At 42.9% G+C, this 21299-nt stretch overlaps 1 protein-coding gene across 1 annotated transcript in view; it reads right to left on the bottom strand.

Moving 5' to 3' along the window:
* PCBD2 (pterin-4 alpha-carbinolamine dehydratase 2) overlaps positions 1–20646 on the bottom strand; it is a 200331-nt gene extending 179685 nt beyond the window's left edge. Inside the window, exons 1-2 of the mRNA XM_077266092.1 lie at positions 20321–20646; positions 14353–14484 (exon numbers count right to left, since the gene is read on the bottom strand). Coding sequence (XP_077122207.1) covers positions 14353–14484; positions 20321–20434 — 246 coding nt within the window. The 5' untranslated portion in view covers positions 20435–20646. The remainder of the gene's footprint in view (positions 1–14352; positions 14485–20320) is intronic.
* Positions 20647–21299: the final 653 nt, after the last annotated feature.

Here is a 21299-nt window from a genome sequence, read left to right as displayed (position 1 = left end):
TCCGATCTGGTTCCTGTGTTCTTTCAGAATGTGGTTCGTTTACATGGCATTCCTGAGAATATTGTGTCTGACAGAGGATCCCAGTTTGTTTCCAGGTTCTGGCGATCCTTTTGTGCTAGGATGGGCATTGATTTGTCGTTTTCGTCTGCCTTTCATCCTCAGACTAATGGACAAACGGAGCGAACTAATCAGACTCTGGAGGCTTATTTGAGGTGTTTTGTTTCTGCAGATCAGGATGATTGGGTGACCTTCTTGCCGTTGGCTGAGTTTGCCCTTAATAATCGGGCTAGTTCCGCTACTTTGGTTTCGCCATTTTTCTGCAACTCTGGTTTCCACCCACGTTTTTCCTCGGGACATGTGGGGCCTTCTGACTGTCCTGGGGTAGATTCTGTGGTGGATAGGTTGCAGCAGATCTGGAATCATGTGGTGGACAACTTAAAGTTGTCACAGGAGAAGGCTCAGCGTTTTGCCAACCGCCGCCGCGGTGTGCGTCCCCGACTTCGTGTTGGGGATTTGGTATGGCTGTCTTCTCGATTTGTTCCGATGAAGGTCTCCTCTCCTAAATTTAAGCCTCGCTTCATCGGTCCTTACAAGATATTGGAAATCCTTAATCCTGTGTCCTTTCGCTTGGATCTTCCGGTGTCGTTTGCCATTCACAACGTGTTCCATAGGTCTTTGTTGCGGCGGTACGTTGTGCCTGTGGTTCCTTCTGTTGAGCCTCCTGCTCCGGTGTTGGTTGAGGGCGAGTTGGAGTACGTGGTGGAGAAGATCTTGGATTCTCGTCTCTCCAGACGGAGACTTCAGTATCTGGTCAAGTGGAAGGGCTATGGTCAGGAGGATAATTCCTGGGTGGTTGCCTCTGATGTGCATGCGGCCGATTTAGTTCGTGCCTTTCACGCTGCTCATCCTGATCGCCCTGGTGGTCTTGGTGAGGGTTCGGTGACCCCTCCTTAAGGGGGGGTACTGTTGTGAATTAGACTTTTTGGCTCCCTCTTGTGGTTACTAGTGATATGACTCTGGGATTGTCTTTCCTCAGTTTGGCACCCACCTGGGTCGTTAGTCCTGGGGAGTTGCTATATAAGCTTCCTGGATCCTTAGTCCAGTGCCTGGCATCGTTGTAATCAGATCCTTTCTGTTTGCTCCTGTCGGCTGGTCCGGGTTCGTGCAAAATTAAGCTAAGTCCTGCTTCTTTGTTTTTTGGTTATTTGCTTGCTCTCATTTTTGTCCAGCTTGTACTAAATGTGATTCTTGACCTTGCTGGAAGCTCTAGGGGGCTGGTGTTCTCCCCCCGGGCCGTTAGACGGTTTGGGGGTTCTTGAATATCCAGCGTGGATATTTTGATAGGGTTTTTGCTGACCATATAAGTCATCTTACTATATTCTGCTATTAGCTAGTGGGCCTCTCTTTGCTAAATACCTAGCTCATTCTTACGTTTGTCTTTTCCTCTTACCTCACCGTTATTATTTGTTGGGGGCTTGTATCCAACTTTTGGGGTCTTTTCTCTGGAGGCAAGAAAGGTCTTTCTTTTCCCTTCTAGGGTTAGTTAGTTCTCCGGCTGGCGCGAGACGTCTAGAACCAACGTAGGCACGTTCCCCGGCTGCTGCTATTTGTGGTGCTAGGATTAGATATATGGTCAGCTCAGTTACCACTGCCCTATGAGCTGGTTTTTTGTGATTGCAGACTTAGTAATTATTTCTGAGACCCTCTGCCATTGGGGTCATAACAACAGCCCGGGCTGTGCTGAAGCTGAATGCACCAGTATAAGACCTGTGGTGAGGAAGAGCGGGCTGGAGCATCACATGACAGCACAGAGCCTTCCCTCTTCATGATGTCATCACAGGTACTTCAGACACTGCACTATAAACAATGCAACTTCCTCTTACATGACCTGTGGTGAGGCAATAAGAGGGAGGGCTCTGTGCGGTCATGTGATGCTCCAGCCCTTTATTACCTGTCACCACAGCATGGTTGGCTGGCTGCAGGACCTGCACTGCCTGTACAAGTAAAAATTAATTAAAAGGTTAATAATTACAACACATAAAAAAGCACTCTGTCACTCCTGTGGTGAACTATAACTCCCAGCATGCCATAGGATCTGCAGGACATGCTGGGAGTTATAGTTCTCCCATGGGATCTTAAAGCAGCACTCCAGTGTTATTTTTCAGTGCTGGAGTGGTGCTTTAAATATAAGCCCTGTGCCCCCATTCTTATACTCACCCTTCAGCTTCTTCATATAGTACTTTACAGACACTACACTGGTCCCCAGCACCATCTTCTACCCGTAGCATCTAACATAATAACATACTATTACATATAATAACACCACATATAATAGTATGTTATTTATGTTGTTAAACATTTTACCACATTTGCTTCAAATATTTTTTTCCACCTTTAAAACCTGTGTGCGTCTTATAGTCCGGTGCGTCTTATGGTCCGAAAAATACCGTAATGAAATCTTTTACTGCAATAGCAATACTGGGAAATATCTGCATATGCACTACAGTTGTGCTCAAAAGTTTACAGAATTTTTGCTTTCTTGGCCTTTTTTCAGAGAATATGAATGATAACACCAAAACTTTTTCTCCACTCATGGTTAGTGGTTGGGTGAAGCCATTTATTGTCAAACTACTGTGTTTTCTCTTTTTTAAATCATAATGACAACCCAAAACATCCAAATGACCCTGATAAAAAGTCTACATATCCCATTTCTTAATGCCGTTTAACATCAATGACAGCTTGAAGTCTTTTGTAGTAGTTGTGGATGAGGTTCTTTATTTTCTCAGATGGTAAAGCTGCCCACTCTTCTTGGCAAAAAGCCTCCAGTTCCTGTAAATTCCTGGGCTGTCTAGCATGAACTGTGCACTTGAGATCTCCCCAGAGTGGCTCAATGATACGGAGGTCAGGAGACTAAGATGGCCACTAAAGAACCTTCACTTTGTTCTTCTGTAGCCAATGACAGGTCAACTTGGCTTTATGTTTTGAATCGTTGTCATGTTGTAACGTTCAAGAATGACCCATGCGCAGCTTCTGGGCTGATGAGTGCAAATTTGCCTCCAGTATTTGCTGATAATGCATTTATCTTTTCTTCCACTTTGACCAAGTTTCCTGTGCCTTTGTAGCTCACATATCCCAAAACATCAACGATCCACCTCCATTGCTATACAGTAGGAAAGGTGTTCATTTCATCATAGGCCTTGTTGACCTCTCTCCAAATGTAATGTTTAAGGTTATGGCCAAAAAGTTCAATTTTGGTCTCATCACTCCAAATTACCTTGTTCCAGAAGTTTTGAGGCTTGTCTCTGCGCTGTATACATTTGCTCAGTAATGGCTTTCTTCTGGCGATTCGACCATGCAGCCCCTTTTTCTTCAAGTGACTCCTTATGACAGCAGAAATGAGCCAGAAGTGAACAGGAGGTAAGACTAACCACAGTTAATAAATGTACTAAATTTCTTTCCCTTTCCACCACACTTACTCTCATAATGCTGACACACACTCTAACAGTTTTGGCTCCATTACTCCTCAGCCTTCTTCGCTATCCCCAAACCCCAGCACCCTCTAACCAAGTAATAATCTCTCCTTCCCTCTTACCTCCCCACCTGTCCTCCTCTGCTGACCTGCTCCTCAACCTCAGATCTCTCCTAATAAAACACAAAACAAGCCGCCCACTCTCCTTCTTCCACCTGCTCTCTCTCTCTCTCTCTGCTGCTCCTCACTGCTGGTGACATATCTCCCAATCCTGGATCCCCACAGCTCATACCTCCCATTACTACCCCCTCCTATTGATCACAACCCAATATAAACACCCAAATTCTTGCCCACCTCAAATCCGTGCCCATGACGCCCACCCCCCCTGCACCCTCTCTGGATCACTATGGAATGCCCGCTCCATCTGCAATAAACTCCATGTGATTTACAGCCCCTTTACCTCTCGTAATCTTTTCTTTCTGGGCATCACCAAAACATGGCTGACATCCTCTGACACAGCCTCCCCTGCTGCACTATATTACGTCGGCCTCCACTTCACCCACACTCCTCGCACTGGCAACAAACATCGTGGAGGAGTGGGCCTTCTCCTTTCTTCCAACTGTACCTTTAACCCAATCCCACTTCTACCCTCCCTTATCCTCCCTCCCTTCTATTGAACTCCACTCTGTCTGCATCTACTACCCCTACTACCTCCAAATGGCCGTCATATACTGACCTCTGGGCCCAACCACTGCCTTTATTGACAAATTCTCCACCTTGCTCCTTCACTTTCTGTCTGCTGACATTCCCACCATCATCGTGGGTGACTTCAACATCCCCATTGACACCCACCAGTCAGCAGCCTCCAAACTCCTGTCCCTTACTTCATCCTTTGGACTTCCTCAGTGGTCCTCCTCAGCCACCCACACATTAAACCTGGTCTTCACCCATTTCTGCTCCCTATTTAACGTCACAACCTCCCCTCTATCTGACCACCATCTACTCACTTTCTCATCCCTGTCCTCCTCATCTGTCACCCATGTCCAGCAACATGCGCACCCACGCAGGAACCTCGCACACTTAGACACCTACACACTCTCTGACTCTACCCTACTACTAGCATCCATATCCTCACTTCACAACACAGACAATATAAGAAGAAAAAAGTGGACAAGCCAGCTCACCGGTTGTTGGAAGCACGGAACTCCGTCTTGAAAGGCAATGGATTCACAGCAGGAAAAAACACATGTTCCAGCTTCTTAAAAATAAAATTGCAGATTTATTGAAAAATTCTTAAAAAGTGCATACTCCACGGATCTCACAATAGCCTCCTGGGGCCATTGTGAGATCCGTGGAGTATGCACTTTTTAAGAATTTTTCAATAAATCTGCAATTTTATTTTTAAGAAGCTGGAACATGTGTTTTTTTCTGTCACAACACAGACACTGACACTGCTTTCTACAATGCCACTCTTGCATCAGCTATTGACATGGTTGCCCCTGTCATGCATAGCAGAGTGCGACGAACCAATAGACAACCCTGGCACAATAATATCACTAAAAAGCTTCGGCAAGTATCCAGAATTGCAGAACGGCATTGGAAGAAAACACATTTGCAAGATGTTTTCACTGCACTCAAACAAGCAACACTTGCATTCAAATCAGCTCTCACCTCTGCAGAGCAGGACTATTTTACATCCCTCGTATCTTCCTTATCCCACAACCCCAAACAGTTGTTCAACACTTAACTCCCTCCTCCGCCCACCACTGCCCCCTCAGAGTTCCCTAATTGTTGCCGAGGACTTTGCCACGCACTTCAAAAATAACATAGGCCAAGCAAGGCAAGTCTTTGTTGTCAAACCACCACAACCCCTTTGTATACCAGACCAATGCCCAAACCCCATAACTTCCCTCTCCAAAATCACTGAAGGGTAGCTTACTCATCTTCTCTCCAAATCACACCTCACCACTTGTGCACTTGACCCCATCCCACCTCCTCCCCAACCTCACCACCACACTAATCCCATCCCTAACCCATCTCTTCAACCAATCACTAACTTCTGGTACCTTCCCCACTGCTTTCAAACATGCCACAATCACACCTATCCTCAAAAAGCCATCCCTTGACCCAAGCGCTATGTCCAGCTATCGCCCCATATCTTTGCTCCCATTTGCTTCCAAACTCCTTGAGCAGCATGTCCATACTGAACTTTCCTCTCACTTTGCATCCAACTCTCTTCGACAACCTACAATCTGGCTTCCATCCCCACCATTCCACTGAGACTGCAATGACCAAAATGACTAACGACTTACAGCCAAAGCTAACAGACAATTCTCTATACTCCTCCTTCTAGACCTGTCCTCTGCCTTTGACACAGTTGACCACTGCCTCCTACTACAGATCCTTTCTTCCTTTAGTGTCAAAGACCTTGCCCTATCTTGGATCTCCTCATACCTTACCAACCGCACATTTAACATTTCCTACTCCCATACTACTTCTTCACCTCGCCCCCTCTCTGTTGGTGTCCCTCAAGGCTATGTCCTTGTGCCCTTACTCTTCTCAATCTATACACTCGGCCTGGGACAACTCATAAGACTTCTCTCATGCTGCGCCAGCTCTCTAGAATGCACTTCCCCAGACGATCAGGCTGATACCTAGCCCCGACCTATTAAAGCGTGCTTTAAAAACCCATCTATTCAAACAGGCCTACCACATCAACTACTCAGTAAACTAACTTTGCCCTTTCCCTCCTTCCAAATATTATTCTGAATCTGCACCCTACTATTCATCTGTCTCCACACCCTCCATGCACATGGTAACTGCACTTGATACTTGACTATTGCACTTAAACACACGGGCTGATGACCGGATTATGCAGCTTTATATGAAAATCCCTATTGATTATAATTGCCAGATCTGAAATAAGAAGCACTTTTCACCTATTGTATCCCACCATTTCCTTGTAGATTGTAAGCTTGCGAGCAGGGACCTCACTCCTAATGTCACTGTTTAAAGTGTCTTAACTTCTATTGAATTTATTGTCTGTACATGTCCCCACTTAATTGTAAAGTGCTGCGGAATATGTTGCCGCTATATAAATAAAAATTATTATTACTATTATTATTATTATTATAAGGCCCTATGGCTTCCAGTGCCATCTATATGCTGATGACACTCAGATCTACCGCTCTGGCCCAGATGTCACCTCTCGGCTCTCCAGAATCCCAGAGAGTCTAACTGCCATATCCTCCTTCTTCTCCTCTGGCTTCCTCAAGCTAAATGTGGACAAATCTGAACTAATTATCTTTCCTCTATCTCGCATATCTTCCCTACCTGGTCTATCTATGAAAATAAATGAAATCACCCTTTCCCCTGTCCCCATAATCTGCTGCCTCAGAGTAACCCTTGACTCTGCCCTGTCCTTCAAACTGCACATCCAAGCTCTCACCACCTCCTGTCGCCTCCAGCTCAAAAATATTTCCAGAATCCGTCCTTTCCTCAACCCTCACTCTAAAAAAAGGCTCGTACATGCCCTAATCATCTCCCGACTCGACTACTGCAACATCCTCCTCTGTGGCCTACCTCCTAACACTCTTGAACCCCTCCAGTCCATCCTTAACTCTGCTGCCCGACTAATTAATCTCTCTCCTCGCTACACTCCTGCTTACCCTCATTGCAAATCCCTTCACTGGCTCCCAATTTCCCATCCAGTTTAAACTACTAACGCTGACCTACAAAGCCATCCATAACCTTTCTCCTCCATATGTTTCCAAACTAGTCTCTCAATATATTCCCTCACGTAATCTCCGGTCCTCCCAAGACCTCCTCTCCTCCACGCTTATTCGTTCCTCACCCAATCGCCTCCAAGACTTCTCCCGAGTATCCCCCATCCTCTGGATTTCTGTGCCCCAACACATCATGTTATCCACCATATTTGGATCCTTCAAAAGAAACCTGAAAACCCACCTCTTCAAAGAAGCTTACAGCCTGTAATGACCACACGGCCACCTCAACGCCATCGAAGCTACTGTAACCCTCGACCTACTGTCTTCTTCCCCATAATCTTGTAGAATGTAAGCCCGCAAGGGCAGGGTCCTCTTCCCTCTGTACCAGTCTGTCATTGTTAGTTTTGTTTACTGTAAGCGATATTTGTATTTTGATGTAACCCCTTATCATGTACAGCACCATGGAATTAATGGTGCTATATAAATAAATAATATGCATCTTGAAACAGCCACACCGCTAGTTTTCAAAGAGTCCAGTACTTCAGCTGATGTTATTTGTGGGGGTTTTTTTGCATCCCGAACAATTTTCCCGGCAGTTGTGGATGACATTTTTGTTGGTCAACATGAACGTGGTTTTGTTTTTACAGAGCCACTGATTTCCCATTTGTTAATCACAGTTTGAATGCTGCTGACTGTCATTATCAATTCCCTGTATATCTTTTTGTATCCCTTTCCTGTTTTATGCAGTCCTTTTCCATAGAACCATTGACAATTCTTTTGCTTTCCCCATGACTTACAATCCAGAAATATACGTGGCTGGATGAAAGATGCAAGAGTCTGTCTGGATCCCCGAAACTCACTCAGCTTTTATGCACACACTGATTACAAGCAAACAGGTCACAGGTTACCTTTAGTAGCCATTTAAACCCATTTTTGTTGACTTCTGTGCATGTTTTCAGGCCAAAATCACCCAGGTATGTAAACTTTTGATCAGGGTCATTTGGATGTTTTGGGTTGTCATTATGATTTAAAAAGAAAAAACACAGCAGTTTGACAATAAATGGCTTCACCCAACCACTAACCATGAGTGGAGAAAAAGTTTTGGTGTTATTCCTATTCTCTGAAAAAAGGCCAAGAAAGCAAAAATTCTGCTGGGGTATGTAAACTTTTGAGCACAACTGTATATAGACAAAATATTTGTACACACAATCACAGGAATACCGTGACAGAGAGGGGCCAGAAGACTGCGAAGTCTGATTACATGTACGCCTGCACTGATAAGAGCGGTTTCATCTTCCTATTAGCAGTGAATGTTTCCCTTTCTCTGTCATTGTAAAGGTTAATCAATTCTGTTTATCTCCTGGATCTCTCCATACTGAGTGGTCTCAGCATTTCTGTGTTTGCCACTCCCCTCTGGTATATATGCTCACCTCTTCCACTTGAGAGTTGGAAGAGATTGCTTACTACTTCCTGATTTGGAGTTGTAGGAGTGTGCCGATGTGTGGAGCAGGCATTTGGAGTTGTATCAGGAGAAATCTGCGTCAAGTTGGTTTGGGTGTTTGTCTCTTTCTCCTGATTCCCATTTGGTTTACCTCTAGGGTTGATCGAATAGCTTTGGATAAGTGCTTATCCGAACAGCTATAGCACTTCTCAAATAGCTGCCTCGATAACCCTGATACCTGGAGCACTCCCGATAACCAGCTGTTTGGCGCCGCAGCTGCATGTGTCACGGCTGTGTGACAGTCACAACAAACAGGCTCTCAATGCACAAGTTGTGAGACTGTCACACAGCCGCAACACATGCAGCTGCGGCGCCGAACAGCTGATTATCGGGAGCGCCGCAGGTATCCAGGTTACCGAGGCAGCTATTCGGGAAGCACTATAGCTATTCGCATAAGCACTTTTCCAAAGCTATTCGCTCAACCCTATTTACCTCCCTTTCTCATTCCTTTTGTTTGTTTGTAATTTTGCATGAATGCGGTTTTCTTCTATCCCTCTCAGTTTTCCCTCAGTGTTTTTACGTTAGCGCAGGACTAGCGATTCTGCTATCCTACTCACTAGTAATAGTGAAACTCATGGTAAAATGGGGATAGGAACGTGATCAACTAAGGTGTTAAAAAACCAGGCTAGGGACTCCAGAGGAGCTCAGGGTGGAGCAGGGCAAGAATAGGGGTAGGCACAAGCAGCAAAGTGCTTAGTCAAATAGGAAGATTTATTTAACTTCATAAATCTTCAAACGAAAACAAACTGTCTTTCACTGGCAACACAGTATAACATAAAATAAAAAACAGTCTTTCAGATGTACGGGCTCACCTGCTAACAATGGTTAATAATATTAGTCAGTCTTAGCTACAACTGACAATAACAGAGGCAGTCTTAATCTGCCTTAAATAATCCCTCTAATTCTGGAGGTGGAGATTAGAGATGAGCGAATTTGATCGGGTCAGGGCTTATTTGGCAAACTATAGCGCTTACCGAATAAGCTGCAGAGGGAACCCAGATACATAGAGTGCACTGGCTGATCAGCTGTTCTGAGCATGTGTCGTGGCTGTGTGACAGTCACAACAAACAGGTTCTCCATGCATGTGTTGTGACTGTGCCACAGCTGCGATACATGCAGCTGCGGCGCCGATCAGCCTGTGTGCTCCATGTATCCAGGTTCCCTCTGCAGCTTATTCAGTAAGCGCTATAGCTTGCCGAATAAGCAGGGACTTGATCAAATTCGCTCATCTCTAGTGGAGATATGCGAACAGGCAGTCCCCACCCAGTTGTTGTGGTTGTTCCTAAAACCCTGACCCAAAATCCAGACCCATAAAAAAAAAAAAAAAGCTATCAGCGCTAATGGTGCCGAGCCAGCTCTTGGGGGCTCACACCAACTCAGTGACATCTCCCATCCAGGACCTGTCCAGCTACCACCTTACAATAGGTTTTTCATTCAGTCCCATTGCCACAGGTCTATGAAATCCAGCCCCTCACCGTGCAGTCTGCCTTTAGCAACATTAATGAAAGAATGTTTTTTTTCTAAAGAGCTTACAGATACCAGAGCGGTCATGTAACTGGATATCAATTTTGTAATAAGTCAGTTTATGAAATTATTTCCCTCCTAAATATTCCATGAACCCTATTGAAAAGTGGAAGCATTTAGGAACCATAGCAACTCAGTCAAAGTAGAGACCACGTAAAGTTACAGAGTGGGGACGCCAAGTGGTGTTAGTGTATGAAAGTCACCCACACTCTACTGACTCAATAACTGCAGAGTCCAAACCTCCTATAACATTAACACAAAAACTGTGTGCTCGGAGTTTCATTACATGAGCTCTTATGGCTGAACAGCTGCATACAAGCCTTATATCACCAAGCACAATGCCAAGTACCAGAAGAAATACTGTAAAGCACGCTGGCACTGGACTACGGAGCAGTGGAAGCTTGTTGTGTGGAGTGACCAATCAGGCTTCTCTGCCCTGCAGTCTAATGGATGAGTCTGAGTTTGGTGAATGCCAGAAGAATGTTACCTGCCCAAATTGCATTGAGCGAATTGTACAATTTGGTGGAGGTGGGATAATGCTATGTGGTTGTTTTACAGAAGTTTGCCTAGGCTCTTTACCTCCAGTTAAGACAAATTTTAAAGAAAATCTGTCATCAAGTTTTTACCAATTAATTTAAGAGCAGCATAACGTAGAGGCAGAGATCCTGATTCCAGCAATATATCACCTACTGGGCTGCTTATCTGTTTTATCAGCAGGACATTATCACTAAAGGACCAGCAAAACTGCGCCATGTAGTCCTCCATATTCATGAGCTTTGTTTAAGTCCACCCCCACCACTGATTTGCAGCTTTCTGCCTATGCACAGTGTACACAGAAAGCTGCCAGTCAGAGGTGTGGGCGGCATTACACAGAGCTCAGCATTCAGAGAGGTGGTAGATCTAGAGCAGATAAGAATGATTTTATCATAACTACAATAAGTTGCCTAGTAAGGGACACATTGCTGAAATCAAGGTCTGTGTTGTCTCAGAGAAAAGGGAGGCCACTCCTTTATTTGCACAGAATGCAAATGGCCTCACTTTTTATTTGAGTTGGCCATTACATTCATGTAGTTCCTCAAGACTTAGTGTCCATTATCCAGGCTCAGTCATTCTCGGCCCTTATCCAAATGTTAGGTTAGGACCCTCCCAAATAGGGTCACCATGACATGGTGGGATAAATCTTACTTTTTTTTTTTTTTTTAAATCAAAATTATGCTAAGCACCCTATATTATTTTCATGCACTATTACTGTTTATTTATATATTGAAGTGTATTTGCTTTTTATGCTTTTATCTTGGGTTTTGTCTGTTTAGTGGCCATTGTGAACATGCGCCTACACGCTGCATGCACATTAAGCTGGATTCCAGTTCATAACTTCAGATGTTTGGTAAATAAGTTGGTTGACTATGCCCACAATATCCCAGACTATGCTTATGTAACACCCCAGGTTCCTGGTTGTTACAGTGGCATTGCTTTCCTCACGGGGAGAATGATGTAACGCTTGGAAGCGAGGAAGGATTCCTATTATCAGGTAATGACAAACATGCAACATGTTCCTACTCCAGACCAGAAGGGGGAGCTCTGATCCAGCTTGTGGGTGGCTCACCTATATATATTCTGGCTGGAGGGAAAGTAGTCAGTTGGTGAGAGAAGTCAGTCTGTGAGAGAGGAAGGAGATAAGGGGCCGTGCAGCCACTTGAGGTGCTGCAGCTCCTGAAAGAGATAGAAAGGAAAGCAGAACAAGCTGTAGAGAGCATGAAGGAAGAAATGGAGCAAAAGAGAGTGAGGAACAGGGGGTTAGCTGTGACTGTGCTACTTTCACGCTGAAGCGCAGATACGGTAGCTAGAAGACAGAGGTTGTGGGGGGTAACTCTATGCCCCATGACAGAAACCAGCGGGACTGCCAATTGCAAGTCACCTGTCCACCTTAGACACCTGAAGACACATTAGCACAGAGAGCCCGGGTCGTGATAGACATCCTGTAAAAAGGCTTGCGCTACCTGTCCTGCGGGTTAGTGTCCTACCTGCAAGGAGGACAGAGAGAAAACATGAGGACCTTGTGAGAGGACAAAGGCAGCAAGGGACTATACCACAGCACTAGAAAGAAGAGTTCCAACCCTACCTGGTAAGGGGGACTCCCAACTCGCTTCCAAGCTGGCCGGACCACAACTGCATCTGTGATCTGGTACCCTGGACTGTGGCTGCCTGAATTCGACAGTAAAAAGGTAAAGAGATTGCAACCCTGTGTCCTCCGTTTCTTGCTACATCATTTGCCATATTTATCAATACACCAGGAGCCCTGGGGACCCAGCTTCACCTGTGGGAAGCCATACCATCCCTGCTGCCACAACATCACTCCAGAGGACCCCTTTAAGCAGCGTCGGTCATCCCTGACTGAATACCACAGGTGGCGTCATGAACAAACTTTCCTTCACAAACCCCTTTAAAGACCGTCAGTTTTACATGGGTGCCCAGGGCCACAGACCGGGTCACCACCGCCGTGACACATCCCTTTAAGTACCGGACCCGGTACAGAGTACCCCACAGCCCTGGTGGGCGTTTCACTTACATTTCTTATAGAGTTCAAGTCTTCTTTTTCTCTGAAGAGGCAATTTGCATATTGCTTTCTGGAAGGAAAAGTAACTCTGCAGCACAAACAGCTGCTCTAACAACTGAAAATAAAAAATACATTTATGAGCATGGTTTGAGATGGAGATTTTTCAACAGTACTCCCTTTTGTATATTTTTGTACCTTAACCCCATTTATCTCGGCTGCAAAACCAATCAGCCATCATACCTGAGTGGCGTCATTTCTATAAAAACTATTTCCACTTTTAATACATTTTTTATAAGATCTTCGATGCTGATCCTATCAGTTTCAGCTCCTGTTTATAGTCCTAATCTATCAGACAATATTATCGGGGGTCAAAACTATGAAATAATGTAATTTGTAGCTTCCAAACTTTCAACAGACATCAGCAGAAAGAGGGATGATATCCTGTGAAGATCCTATTCTCTTTCTGACATTCATTCATTACATCCAGTCCTAGAAGCGCCTACACCAAAACACAATCATACCTCAATTTACAATTCCCCTCCATTGAGGAGAACGGCCCTGCTTACATCTGAAAGTGTTTTCCTACAAATACCTCCCAATGTCCATGATCTCAAGGCCCTGATCTTCTCCATGATTCCCATCTGCTCATGGAGCGTACAGAGCTTCTGAGTCTGGCAGGCATTTCAATAACGACACAATTTTCCATGCGTGTTATCAATGAGCGGTCAGAAATGAGCAAAATGCAGTCATTTAATTGGCATCACATGTGGATCACAAATGAAGAACACCCTACTGTATGATCACTATCATGGAGTCATGTATCGCTGATTGTAACTGATACCGCGTGTCCTAAGTGGAACCAGCGACTGACGAGAAGCCACATGGCATTGCTGTACACATACACAGGTCAATGTGGAGGCACCAAACACTAGTTTTACCTTTTATTTGCCCTTTTTCAGCATTCTGTGTTATTGAGAATACACAATATACCAAGACGTAAATGTATTGACATATATCTAGTAATAAAATCGATATTGAAATTATTCGTCCCATTAAGGACGAGAAATGGCAAAAAAAACCCTAAAGTGAAGCACGACTATGGTTATATGACTCTCATACTGCATTTTAAAAAGTTTTCCGCTCAGCATGTTCTGTCGCTAAATTTCAGTTGTTTCGGAGCTAATGAGAGGAGACCAGCTGTTAAAATATATAGGATATCCATCATTCACAGAGATATGAGGGATTCCTGCTCTTCTATCCTATTTTAGCATTTGTTCCTAAGCAGTAACAGCAGCATGGAGGACATAAGAGCAGTACTAAAAAGTGTAGCTGTGAATCCACCTCTGGGACTCTTACTAGAAAACAGCAGTGTTGTCTTAATATGTTTCTCTGTACACTTCCCTCCTGCCATGCATCTCTCCACTCCATCCAAGATGGGACTCTGCAGAACCCTGTTCTTGGGATCTACAGTCCCATTCTTGGAATCGCTAGGTGCCCAGTGATCAGTAGGTTACTCCTTACCCTATGCACACGGAATAAACTTTTCATTGTTGAAATAGCCATTTAACAAGGTCACCTGGTTAAACGTCTTGAAGACAAACTCTTTGTAAATGGCATCCCTGGCAGCGATTTCTGCCCATCCTAAAGCCTGGAGATCCTGGACTGCTTGTGTTCTTTCTTCTGGAGTCAGTAAGTGAGCCTCTGATGTCTGCCAAAAAAATAATCAATTAATAAAGTGATTGACCTACTGAGGGTGTGTTCACACATGCAGGTTTTGTTGCTTTTTTTTTTTTATTTCCTGCAGATATCCTAACATCACAACTGACAAAATGCAGAATTAGAGCAAATTTTACTTTTCCTTAACATAAATAGAGCGACTCCTGTCCATGGGCCAAGGTCCTATTCTGCACCACTGGCGCTTTATGGAAAAAAAAGCTCTAAACATAAAGGGGTTCTCACAGATACTGCTCAACATCTGTCATCGGGGAAGGTGAAAAATGTCTGATCACTGGGGACCCCGAGCTGGACCCCACTGATGACTAGAACACGAGTCCCAAGCCCCGGCATTACCGCGAGGAGTGCATGCTGTGCTCTGCTCGGGTGGCACAGGGTGGAGATGCTGCCGATTATCTGGGCGGAAAATCCAGAGTGTGCTTGAGTGGATTCACAGGAGCCATGACGGACAAATCTGGAAGTTTCTCTACTAATTAGGGTATGTGCACACGTTAAGTATTGGTGTAATATGAGCAGATTTGCTGCAGTTTTTTGGTACAGTTTTTTCCCCACTTATTAGGCTAAGTTCACACAGGGCATTTTGAAGCTTTTTTTGAATGCTTTTTAATGCAATTTTTCAGCTGCTTTTTACAGTACCAACAAAGCTTATGCGATTTCAGAAATATCAAGCACACACATTGTTTTTTTGTCATCAAGATTTTGTGCTTTGCATGTTTTTTGGAACAATGGAGCATTTCACTTTTCAGTATTTTTTTTTTTGCGTTTTTCACCCATTGAAATGAATGGGTGGTGAAAAAAAATGCAGGTATCAAGTTTTGCTGAATTTTTTGTGCCAAAACCTGATTTCATAGAATGGGACTTTTTTTTCAACACTAAACTTCATCATCATGATCAAGAGACAAATCTGACATGCTTTTTTTTTCTCCAGCGTTTTCCTGTCAAGAGGTCAGGTTTTGCTGCAGAAAAAAAAAACACTGAAAAAACACCCAGTGTGAATGTTCTCTAAGCATCAGTGAAATCTGCAGCAAAAACGCTGAAAGAATGGATATGCTGCAGAATTACATCCGCAAGTCACAAATAAGCAAAGTGTGCATGAGACTTCAGGAATCTCATTCACGTGATGGTATCAGGAAACCCTGCAGGTTCTGTGAAAAATCTGAGCAGAAAAGAGACAAATATGCAACAATGTAGGCTTCATTATTGCTGCAAATCCAAATAAACACCCATGGCACTTATCACTCACCCATGATTTGCAGAGAAATATCATGTGCTTTACGGGTAATAATCTGCGCGGAAAACTGCTGGGAATGCAAACACGAAGATGGTGCTCCTCTGGTGGTTCCTGCAGGTACCAAAAGAGAGGACCTCCCGACTGTCACCACATGACCCCCCCGAGGGGAGGAAGCAAGCGGGTGATATTTGCATGTAAGGTATATGACCAATAAAGCAAGTGATTGGCTGCAGTGGTCTTGTAAATGATGATGGGATGTGTTTACTTTTTCTAATGACCGAGACCACAGTGGAGGATTCAAGGGGGTAAGTAATGCCCATTTATTTTTGCAATTTATTTTTCAACATTCCCCACTAATTACACAATTTTGAAAAATCTTATAGAACTTAAACTATTCCTGATATGGGACAAAACAACCCAAATAATGCCCCATGGTGGGTGCTGGTGTATGGAGCAGGCCCAGGAACTGAACCCACTTCATCTATGGGGGATGCTAGTACCTCTCTCCTATGGCAGCCAACTGAGCAAGTTCTGATCACTGCTGCTTGGGGAGATTGTATGTATATATATATATATATATATATATATATATATATATATATATATATATATATACATATATATACATATATATATATATACACATATATATATATATATATATACATATACATATATATATATATATATATATATATATATATATATATATATATATCAAAGTTGCCTGATCAGACAAGTTTTTAGCCATCTCGCAGCCCCCCCAAAAATGGATAAAACGTGATCAACTAGTGTTATGTAACCCACCAATATAAACTACAGCTCACCATGTACATTTAACACAAATTGAAAAGGAAAAAAAAAAACAACAAAAAAAACAAAACAAAAAAAAAAAAAAAAACTTATGGCTCTTGGAAGATGTGAGAAAAAAAAAAAAACTGGCCATGGCAGTAATGGGTTAAACTGAAAGGGGTTCATACCCAATACACCTATCCAGGAATCTAAAATGTCTGTTTATCAAGTAGAAAAGGCTTCAGGAACTGCTCCGTTTTTTTCTGGTGTGCTCTCAGCATTTTGAAAGCCTCAGCACTTTTTTTCCCCCCAATGTATTTTTTCCACCCGTATTTTTGGTTAATGGTTTTGTTTTTTTTCAGTGTTTTCCTTATTGCCATTTTTCTAATTTTGCTTTCCTTATATATATTAAACTAAGAATCATTATTGCTATTTTTGTGGCAAAAACATTTCTAAAAAGGCACCCAGGCCTCTTCTGGACATATTTTTAGAATTCGATTGTATAGTGTGAGCGAGGCTGGACAGGTAACTTACGTCAAACGCTTCTTTTAACCCCTTCACGACCTTGGGATTTTCCGTTATTTTTTGCTCCCCTACTTCCCACAGCCATAACTTTTTTATTTTTCCATCATGGCCATATGAAGGCTTGTTTTTTGTGGGATGAATTGTACTTTTGAATGACACCGTTAACCATACCATAATAGTGTACTGGAAAAATATATATATATTCAAAGTGTGGTGAAATTGCAAAAAAAAAGTGCAAATCCACAATTGTTTTTTTTTTTTTACTAGGTTCACTAAATACTAAAACTGACCTGAAGTTAAGACTCTCCAGGTCATTACAAGTTCACAGACACCAAATTTGTATATGTTTTAATTTAAGTGGTGAAAAAAAAAAGAGCGCAATTTTCCGAGACCAATAGTGTCTCCGTTTTTCGGGATCTGGGGCTGAGTGAGGGCTAATGTTTTGTGGGCCGAGCTGACAGGGATTTTTTATACCATTTTGGGGTAGATATGATGTTTTGATCATTTGTTATTGCTTTTTATTGCAATGTTGCGGTGACCAAAAATAGTAATTCAGAAGTTTCGATTTTTTTTTCTCAGAACGCCATTTACTGATCAGATTAATTCTTTTTATATTTTGATAGATCGGGTGTTTCAAAACACAATAATACCAAATAGGTGTATTTTTTATGGTCTTATTTTGAATGGGGCAAAAAGGGGGCGGTTTTAACTTTTATATTTTTAAAAACATTTTTTTTTTTTTTTAACTTACTTCAATAGTCCCCTTATATTCATAAATATTAATATTTGTGTTAATCTGATTAGTTTCACTTCTAGTTTGGAAGAGGAAAAAAGCTGAATACTTCTTGTGATCAATATAGTTGGTGGACTACTAAGAGTATGTGCACATGTTGCAGATTTCCTGCAGAACTGCAGCTTTTTTTTCCGCGTAGAAAAGCTGCAGATCTGCAAGTGATTTACAGTACAATGTAAATCAATGGCAAAAAAAAAAAAAGCTGTGCTGATGGTTCGGAAAAATCTGCATGGGAAACGCAGCAGATTCAAAAAAGGAAAATGTCACTTCTTTGTGCAGATCTGCTGCGTTTCTGCACCTATTCCATAATAGAAATCTGCAGGGGTAAAAAAAGGAAGAAATCCGCACAAAAATTTGCAACGTGTGCACATACCAAAAAAAGGCGTTTTCTGCCAAGAAATGCAGAATCTGCACAGAAAATTCCACAGTCAAATCTGCAACGTGTGCATATAGCCTAAAAGGTTTTTTTCTCAGCTCCTGCACTTCCTTGTAATATTATGCAGAGGATCTAAACATCTTTGTCATTTTTGCCACTGATACATAACAGTATTTTGATATTTTGTATTAATATTTTTAAGTGAAAACCTGTAGTGGCCCATAGCCAGATAAAGGGTACAATGGAAAGCGGTTTATTTCCATGCTTTGGGTAGTCTCATGTTTTTTTGTCTTTTTCCTTCTGTAGAGTGTTGTTCTTAACTATGACCACTAGATGGTGGTATATTACCACCAATGCATTTCTCTAACCCCTACCTGAGTATTGAGCAGGTTTTTATATAAAGAATGAGGATCTTTTATGCAGAAGAAAAAAAACTGCACCAATTTCCTCCTCAATGTATTCAAGAGACTATAATGGAGAAGCAGGTAATACAGTTTTGTATAAAATGTGAAAATATGCATGTAAACACCTTTTATTTTAAAAAAAGAACAACACTAAGAAGGGGGGGGGGAAACTTTAGCACCAAACTTCATCCATGGGCTGCATAATCGGCAGAACAATTTTTTTTAATTCACAGCATTTCAATCTGCTGTGAATTTCACCCTTTGCAATTCATAAAGTGGAATCTGCAGCGGATTCACAACATTTCTGCAACTTAATCAGCCCCAATTGGGGTGTAGTGCCCGGGAAGGCATGTTTTCATCTACAGAGCAGTCACGTCTTCTGCAGCCAATTTTCAAGTGCCTGTTCAGATTGCAACCGAGCCTCAATAACCACAAATGATTGCCAATTGTCATGCTGCACATGTACTAGCAACTTTAAGGCCCTGTTTACACGTTCAGTATTTATAAGCCAAAACCAGGAGAGGGAGAAAAATACAGAAGTGGTGACGTGTTTCTATTATACTTTTCCTTTACAGTAAAGTTTCATCCAATATAGGGAAGAGACTATTGCGCTCAACAATTTTTGTCACGCATTCAATAAATAAAAAAAACAAAAAAAAAACAGCCCTATTGAATAACATTGATCTAAGCGCCATCATTTTTTTTCCCACGGACGGCGCTCAGACTGAAAACATGGTTGTGTGAACATAGACCTGGACCATGCATTGCAGGTTTTTTCTTTTGTTTTTTTTTTTGCAGTGATCAAAACAGAATCTCAACATTTTGAACAATTTGACAAAACAATGCATTTATTTGCCATAATGGCAGAAAACAGACAGAACATGGCAATTGGATGTGACTCGCAGCAATTGGCAGTAATTCACAAAAGCTTACCATGACTCGGCTGCGATGTGTATGCACACCCCAGGGTTAGGTTTAGTGATGAGCGAGTATACTCGTTGCTCGGGTGATCTCCGAGTATTTGTTAGTGTTCGGAGGTTAAGTTTTCATCTCCACAGTTGAATGATTTACAGCTATTAGCCAGGCTGAGTACATGTGGGGGTTGCCTGGTTGCTAGGGAATCCCCACATGTAATCAAGCTGTCTAGCAGCTGTAAATCATTCAGCTGCGGCGATGAAAACGTAATCTCCGAACACTATCAAATACTCGGAGATCACCCGAGCAACGAGTATACTCGCTCATCACTAGTTAAGTTCACACGTCGCAGATCTGGTATGGATTTCTAGTCTGCAATATTTCTCCACCCATGTATATTTGCCAGGCCAGAGTTTTAGGCTGCAGATTTAGGGTTCCCATTGAAATGAATGGGCATAGCTATCGGGGTGCAGATGGTACACTGCCATCCACTGGATTCTACGGAGCTCAGAGACCCCGCTTTCTCAGGATGCTTTGTGGCCATGGGTATGCCTACAAGTTCCTCTACCTATGAGCATTTACCTGACTCAGGTTACAATGGGCGATTTCATTACGGTTTTATTACTTCAGTTGACACCAGCACAATAAATGAATGTCTTGCACTTGTCCAGTGACATCAGATCAGCTGAGGGTGATCTTTTTCAGCTCATACATTGGGGTCCATTAGCTCACAGTTGTGTAGCAGAGGCGGGAGTGCAGCCTAGCCATACTCACCATCCTGGAGTAATGTTTAATCAGGGCTGATGAGATCACTTCGTGGCTGCACACAGGCTGGAGGAGCCGGGCTACAAGTCTGCCAGTGTCTCTTATAAACAGGAAGCTGCCCATGGCTGAGCCTGATCCCCTCCTCTCTGTACTGACAGCCTGATCCTGGGCCTTCACACTGCACTCACAGCCCCTGCCAAGCACTGTGCTTGTGCCCACACATGTATTCAATGCACAAGGATCTGTACGGAGCAGGAGGTGTGGCAGAGGCTGCAGGAAGTACCTGCCCCCTCCTCTCTGCTCGGAAGCAGCAACCCTTCTACGACAAGCCAAAAGAATGCAGGATCTACAATACACAGCTTGTGTTTTCAATCCATCTCAAGAGTAAAGACATACGACACGTTTACTGTAAGCAGTATACAAGGAAAGGTTGCACTGTATCGTGCTAAAGCATGTCAATGTGAAATATATGAAGTATGAATAGCAATACGGCTTTTGAATATTAGAAAAAAATGAATGAGACGCTTTGCACAAAAATTTGGCCAAATAATGTCTGCCCATCAACCAACGTCAAGGCGGTCCCGTAAGACTGATGGGTCCCTATCCAGTGTGAATACCTCTCCTAGGCTGATGTCTGAATTCCTGGGTGAATGTGGAGCTCTCTCTCAGAAAAGCCTATATTTATGGGTAGAAAGGAATCTGCAGTAACTAAAATCATCACATGCTGGAGGGCGGAGTGCTCGGTCAGTAAGCTAACAGAAATAACAAAAAACTGACTGGCACATCCAAACTAGTGTGAATAGGTGCATACCAGGAAGAGCTACCTCCATATACAAAACACAGTTGCACTCTCGTGGGACCACCTCGACGCTGGTTGATGGGCAGACATTATTTGGCCAAATTTTCTGCAAAGCATCTCATTCATTTTTTTTAGAATATTCAAAAGCCATATTGCTATTCATATTTTCATATATTTCACATTGACATG

Source organism: Ranitomeya variabilis, chromosome 5 (genome assembly GCF_051348905.1).
Source record: "Ranitomeya variabilis isolate aRanVar5 chromosome 5, aRanVar5.hap1, whole genome shotgun sequence".
NCBI classification, from domain to species: Eukaryota; Metazoa; Chordata; class Amphibia; order Anura; family Dendrobatidae; genus Ranitomeya; species Ranitomeya variabilis.
The sequence above is the reverse complement of the archived record's forward strand: the minus strand, read 5'-3'. Positions and strand labels throughout refer to the sequence as shown.